The sequence below is a fragment of the Eutrema salsugineum genome, unplaced genomic scaffold (genome assembly GCF_000478725.1).
Source record: "Eutrema salsugineum unplaced genomic scaffold, Eutsalg1_0 scaffold_12, whole genome shotgun sequence".
Taxonomy (NCBI): domain Eukaryota; kingdom Viridiplantae; phylum Streptophyta; class Magnoliopsida; order Brassicales; family Brassicaceae; genus Eutrema; species Eutrema salsugineum.
The window spans coordinates 3,778,204-3,785,393 of NW_006256895.1; the positions used below are offsets into that span (position 1 = coordinate 3,778,204).

The following is a 7,190-nucleotide window of genomic DNA, read 5'->3' on the forward strand; positions in this document are numbered from 1 at the left end:
TCAAATCCCAATTTTTTGCTTTGTCCCTGATTCCTTGTAAAGGAGAGAATCTGAATAAGCGATATTCACACGTTTTTGGCATTTACAATAATGCCTACACTTTTTTCTATCCATAAACATCTTTGTTTCTTTGTTGTTACTATCAGGCTCCTTTGCCTGAACTTCTTGGATAGGCTCCAAGACCTTTACCACTTTAGACATAGTTGGTCTATACTTGGGATTTTGGCTTAGACACTTGAAGGCTAAGGTAGCAGCTGTCTGAGCTTGCTCGGTATTGTATTGGCATTCCAGCCTCGGATCAATGATCCGCTCTAGCTTTCTTTGATCCCTCAACATTGGCCGAACCCACTCCACGAGGCTTTGTTCCCTCCGTACCCGGGTATTGTCCATTGATCGTTTCCCGGTTAGCAGTTCTAACAAAACGACTCCAAAACTGTACACATCATTCATTGTCGTCAAGTGACCTGTCACATAAGAAACCATTATGACAAAACTCAAAAAAATTTCGGTTATATGGTAAAAAAAAAATTATTAACTCCATAAATAATGTTACCAGTCATAATATATTCGGGTGCAGCATAACCTTGTGTCCCCATTACGCGAGTTGTTACATGTGTATGTTCTCCTTCAGGTCCATCTTTGGCCAGACCAAAATCAGATAATTTGGCGTTATAGTTCTGAAATATTCGGGAAATCAATCAAAATAGCAATTTAATTGATAGTGGTTACAAAAATATAAGAAGGATTAAAAAGACTCACGGAGTCTAATAATATGTTGGAGGTTTTGAAATCTCTGTAGATAACAGGTTTCTCTGCTTCATGGAGAGATGCTAAACCTTTGGCGGCTCCAAGGGCTATCTTCATCCTTAGTCCCCATGCCAGTCCTACACTATTTCCTGTTCCAATTGAAACATTATTAAACTGTTACTTAAAAACGAAAGTTATATAATGTACTGCATTAAACGATAAAGTAACTTAAATTTTGGTAAAGTTAAGCATGTATTCTTTTGCCAAGATTTTTTTTAGCTTGCTTGGTAGATGAGTAAAGCCGAAATTGGAAAAAAAAAAACACACACACGATGGCAAAACGATATTAAGTTGTGCTTATTAGTGTGCGATTAAACGAAAAAATGTTATACAACATAAAACAGCGTGTTATTGGATACCACAGCATGATATTTTTTTTTAAAAAAAAAAAAACATGCGCGACATCCATGAACATTGTGCGATAAATAAACCAGCATGTTTATTGTAAATACTTGTGCGACAAATAAATCAAGAAATATGGATGCCGTCGATTTTGCAAATAATAATAAAGATATATATGGTCCTTTTGTGGGACTAGTCCTACTGTTTTGTTGTCATTCAGTTCTTAAAAAACTGTGAAGTCATCAAAGAGTTGTTTGAATGTTCCTTAAGGTTTAAACGAACTCAAATAAGAAAGTGAATTGAATAACAACTTGATAGATTAGGGTAAAAATTTAGTAGACGACATACTTCTAAAGAGTTGATTCTCCAAGCTACCTCGCGGCATGTACTCATAAACAAGTACTCTTTGCTCTTCTTCACAACAAACCCCTATGAGCTTAACAAGATGTCTGTTACTTAGCTGTCCCAAAAATATTATCTCTGACTGTAAATCAAAGCCGAAAAGGGATCATTTAAAGATATTGCGAGTTTTTTTTGCAACATTATAAATACATATAACAGTTCAGAACTAATATTGTAGTTCTAGAAAATTCTAATGAAAATTAAAATTATTAAACTAGAGAAAAAAAGAGATATATTTTACCAGCCATTCTCTATGACCTTGATGACCATGAAGATCAAGTGCCTTAACTGCAACCGGTTGGGCTTTTAAACCCGGTTTAACCTTATCATCAATAAATCCTTTGTAAACCGGCCCAAACCCTCCTTCTCCCAATATGCTAAGTCTTGAGAAATTATGCGTAATCACTCTCAGCTCGGACATCGAAAACAAACGAAGCTTGTCAGATGTGAAGGAGTTTGAGAGATCATCCATGAACGACATGGGCGAGCTTGGATCACTTATGTCCGACAAAGACAGCCTCTTGAACACCGGACAAGTTCTTATTTTCATCGGGTGATCCTTCTCCTCTACTTCGTATCTATTCGCGTTATTTATCCTGTAACATCCTAAGAACAGAGATGTCAATGATGTCTTCTTCATCTTGATTACTGCCACTTTGTTCTACTATTCTTTGGGGAAAGAGGGAGATAGATAGTTAAAAAAAAGGGAGATAGATAGTATTTTACTCTTTTTGATGTATCTTTTGTAGAGTGCGTAGGTTTAGAAATTAAGGATGTTTTAGTTAACCTACTTGTCTTCAAAGTCCTGTACTTATAGTAGTTGTTGTGTCATATTCGTACTGACCGACCTTGGAACATTCACATATAATAATAGTGGTTGCTTTATATATTAGTTTTCATATAAATTTATTTTCAATATGTTGGGGATATTTTATTTATTGGTCTAATTAATGTTTACACTGACATATATATTTTTTAGGTGAAAGACGATCCATTGTTCTCATCATTTCCCACAATACGAGTGAGATGTTAATGTGTAATGTGAATTCTTTATTTCAGATTGGATTTTCAACTGGTCTATAATTCACTGCTGTTGAAAAATATAGTTTATGTTTTTTATCACACATTAGTTTTGTAAATTCTAAATTGAACATCTTAAATGATTGGAATATTTTCACGATGATATTGATTTGAGGTTCTTTCTAATGCACTGCTTAGACTCATCTTACAAAAGTCTACGTACTAAAAAAGTATTTGGTTATATAATTTCAATCATTTTAAAGGTCTACATTCTACTAATTCCATATCTTGTTCCAGATCACAAGACTTAGTAATTTATAATACGTTTTGTTGTTCTAATAATTTAAGTGATTAATATTCAAATACTTTGCTATATATTTCCGGTTGGCAATAGATTACGCACAAGGGAGGAAGATATGATTCGCCTTGTTGAGAGGAGAATGAGCTGATTAGAACATTATTGGATGTCCGTTGACTTTGTTTCTTTCGTGTAAACAATTAAAGCGGTAATGAAGCGAGCAAATTCGTCATCTTGATTTGATTACTCTTACTTAACAATCAATGAATAAATTAGGTTAGGTACTGGTCATCAGGTAGATAACATAACTCTCTGGCAGAGGTTTTATATTCCACCGTTAGTTCTTGTCGTTGGAATTCAGTATCAGTCAATTATAAATGTGTGTGTGTGATGCAAATTCGTAACCTTTATTCTAAGCTATTTCTTTTACCTTGAAGAATTTTCTATAATATTATAACTTCTCTAACATAATTCTAAAAAAAACCAATATAAAGAAGTTTTGATGTGAGATCATATCACTAATTCGAGATAATGATCTTATTGAGCCCGGTTTGAATATTACTTAGGTTGTCATTCTAACTTGGGCAAAGAATTCTAACATGTCCAGTTGATGATTTTTAGACTAGCAAGGGATTTGATACTATTTTAAAGTGTTATTGGTATTCAAGACAAAGTCAACTGACAACGCGTAATTGGTTTATGTTCTTTATACATTTCTTTAGATTGTCCTCTAACGTTTCATTTCAGATCCTAACACATTGTTGGAACTTTAATACCCAAAAAGGAAAAGTGATCACTTCAAGAAGACACAGCAATTCCTGATAGTTGCATTATTTACTCATTGTTACATTCAATTAGTTAAAATATTTTTGAATAACCAGCATGTTCTAGGCTGAAACTCGTACATCCCCCTAGACCCGGGCCAGCCTTTAATATAATTACCCATCCTAGGTATCACACAATCGTGTGACCTTTTAGATTACCCAAAGGTACCTTTCCAGTCGAGCTATCGACCTCTGGTCGTTTTTTGTTAATTTTTGTGTCTTATACATAGTTGCATTTCTATAATCTTTGAGGTTTTCATGCATAGTTAGAGGTTAACAAGTCTTAAGTTAGTCCTAGAGCCTTGTTCCGTATTGGAGTGTTTTAGGTACCTATAGATGCTCTTGAGGCTTGATGCGATTGTAAACGGGGTGTTTGTTTTACTAAGCTTCATGTTTTAAATTTTTATCACCCATAAATGTCTCCAAGCGCACAGATGTTGATAACACCGTATTTTGACCACTTTTATGGATCGTTTTGAAATACTTTTTCTATGTTTTTAATTACTTTCAAGTACTTTTATTACGTTTTTCTAGTATTTGTAGTTCCAAGACTCTTTTCAGAAAACTTAGGGAAAAACTTAACAAAATGGATAGAAGACCAGATTTTTAGCTCAGAGTCAAACCGTCAGAAGTTCACCCCCGATTGAAGGCCTTCTCACCGTCCGATCCAGCTCAAATTTGGAGATCTCAAAGATGGAAGTATCAGCTTTTCAGCACACTTTACAGCTTGGCAATCCAACGGTTCAATCAAAAGATACGCGAAGAGCAAGATATCCCGTAAACCAGCCGGCAAGCGTTTCCACCCACGGCCAACAGGCCATTTCCCGCGGTCACAACCATCCTGACCATGGCCAGCCATCCATTCTCCGCGGTCACGCGCATCCCGACCGCGGCCAGCTAACTCCGAGTTTGAAGGCCTATTTCTGAAGCCCGTATCATTTTCCCAGCCTCAATTCTGGAACCCTAGACACCAGAGAGTATTGGAGACTATAAATACATATCATTTAGGTCGTTTTTAGGAGAGAAAAAAGAGAGACGAAATACTTTATAGAAATTTAACTTTAAGCTTTGTTTTTAGGTTTTAGGGAGAGAGAGATCTATCTCTTGAACCTTTGTTCTTTCCTTTTCAATTTTGGTTTCTGTTCTACTTTCTAATATTATGTTTTTGATTTCGTTTATCATGTCTGAGTAGTTTTATTGTTGGGTCTAAGGGATTTTTGATGGGGATACATATGTTCGATGAGGATTCCATGAGCTATTGAGCCGAATCTTAGAACTTTTTCTTCTGAATTCATTTTTACTGCATGAGAGTAGCGTCATGAACTACAATCTGATCCATATGCTTGGTGACACGAAAGTGTTCATCAGGTGTCAGATCTAGTTTGGGAGAGCAAAACAAACATAGGAGTGGAAACCTACCTATGGGCGATTTGTGAATGCTGAGGAGTCTTAAACATAATGCATCTATTCTCTTCCAGGGCCAGAGTGGAAACCTACTGGTCAGGGTTGAGAGAGATAGTTGTCTATGATCATGACAGTGGCGTATTCATACGTCCGTGACTCCAATTCGAAAAGTTTAAGCTCAGATCTTATCAAATTTACTCTCTAGCAATGTTTTGAATCGTTCATACCTCTGAGAAAACTTCCCTGAACCCCAGCGCCTTCTTTTCTATAGATTCACACCGATTTTTAATTCAAGTTTTACTCTAGTATTTTCATTCTCCCAATCGAGTTTTATTAAAGCAATTAGGTCTAGCCGTTTTTTTGTTTTTACTCGTTTTCATTAAGTTATTAGGTCATTTTAATTCCCGTATTTTCTCTGTAATATTCGTTTTTACGTTTTAAATACACCACCCAAAACCCTCACAAAACTCGCCTGGTTCTAGACTTCCTTACTTTATATTTCTTTCGAAGGCTTTTGCAGGAAAGATCCTCCTTCCCTGTGGATTTGATCCCTAAGTACTACAATCGATCAGCTGTGCACTTGCGTCTATTGATTTCATTTAGGGTAAAACTTGACAACCCTCGACACACGACAGCACATCAGATGTGCGCTATAGTACTTAGGGTATCAATCCACAGAGACTTAGTTGTTTCATTACAAATTGACGCTAATGCTCAAATCAGATTAGAACTAAACAGGTTTGAGTTTTGGTTTGGGTTGTCACTGAATCTAAACTAAAAGCAAGTAAAAAGCAATTGAAAGTGAAAGCAAGTGAAAGCAGGTAAAAATCGAATGAAAATCAAAGGCTGTAAACAATGGAAAACAAACGCTAGGCTCATAGGTATCGCAGGGATTCATGGACTAAAAGTATGACATAAATAAATGATAAAGGTAATCGACTATATATGTTCTAGAACTCGAGGCACAGAAGTATGAATAACCTAATTTCGCAGCACTAAACAACTATTTCTTGCAACCCTCACCAGTAGGTTTCCACTCTGGTCCTGGAAGGGAGTAGATGCAATAGATTAAACAAGACTCATCAACATTCAACTCCTATAGTAGAATTGCTCGTTTCACCCTAGGTCAGACAATCAATGAAAAATTTTGCAACGTATCATATCTAGATCGAAGTCTAAGTGGCCAGCAGAGAATCACATAATAAGAATAAAGGTAAACGAAGAACACCTAGAAGATTATTAATCCTAAATCTAACGATTCATAGAAGAAGACACATGAAATTCCATTTGAAAAAAATCCCTTTAAACCCAACTGGGAACTACACAAGCATATTGCTACAAAGCATCATGAACGTATTAGGATTGCTGGAAATTAACAAAAAACAAAGAAGAAAAACGAAGGACGGAGTTGCAGGTGGAGGCGCGAAGATGCTCTCCCTCGGCGGCTTCTTCTTCTAAAACGGAAACTTCTAGGGTTTGAGGCACACACACGAAAATCTCAGCACAACCCTTTACAAAGACCTAAAGGAGGTATTTATAGCTTCTGGAGTTTTCTTCGACACTTAGGGCTTCAAAAATAATAAAGGGAATCGACTTGGGCTTTAATTAGGTCGTCAGGGAAGTGAATGTTGTCTGGCCGCGGTCGCGGTGCTTGTACCCGTGGGGAACCATGCTTTGGCCGTGGTTCCGGCTTGTGCTGTCTTCCGAGACTGCATTTTCTGTCTTTATTGCATCAAGAGTATCTGAATATCTAACTGTTTAGTTGTCTCCAAAACAAGTGCATTAGAAAGCTGGTTGTATCCTCTATGCTGTCTGAAATTTTTGGGGTTATCAGACGGTAAGAAGGTATTCATCGCTTGCCATACTTCTGACGGTCTGCATTTATCCAAAATTGTTCATTTGTTCCAAATTGCATATCTTTTGCCCAAGTTTCCTGAAAAGACTTTTGAAACTCTAAAACATTGAAAAAACTTTAAGCCATTGAAAACAGAGTTAAAACACCTTTAAGGTTTTCAGGAATCTTAGGGAAAATGATGGAAAAATGGAAGAAATCCACATTTTCAGCTCAGAGTCAGACCGTCAGAAGTTCAGCC

At 36.4% G+C, this 7,190-nt stretch overlaps 1 protein-coding gene across 3 annotated transcripts; it reads right to left on the bottom strand.

The window, feature by feature from the left end:
• LOC18025468 (probable serine/threonine-protein kinase PBL12) lies at positions 1-2,278 on the bottom strand. Of its 3 annotated transcripts, none has more exons than XM_024160238.1 (5): positions 1,793-2,278; positions 1,498-1,609; positions 760-896; positions 554-677; positions 1-464 (listed from the first exon to the last, which is right to left on the bottom strand). In XM_024160238.1, the coding sequence occupies exons 1-5, from the start codon at positions 2,189-2,191 to the stop codon at positions 1-3; spliced, it is 1,236 nt and encodes a 411-aa protein (XP_024016006.1). In that variant the 5' UTR covers positions 2,192-2,278. The 3 variants fall into 3 exon arrangements, with proteins under 3 accessions (XP_024016006.1, XP_024016005.1, XP_024016007.1); XM_024160237.1 differs by having other exon boundaries at positions 1,498-1,633; XM_024160239.1 differs by having other exon boundaries at positions 1,498-1,578; positions 1,793-1,922.
• Between the last annotated feature and the right edge of the window lie 4,912 nt (positions 2,279-7,190).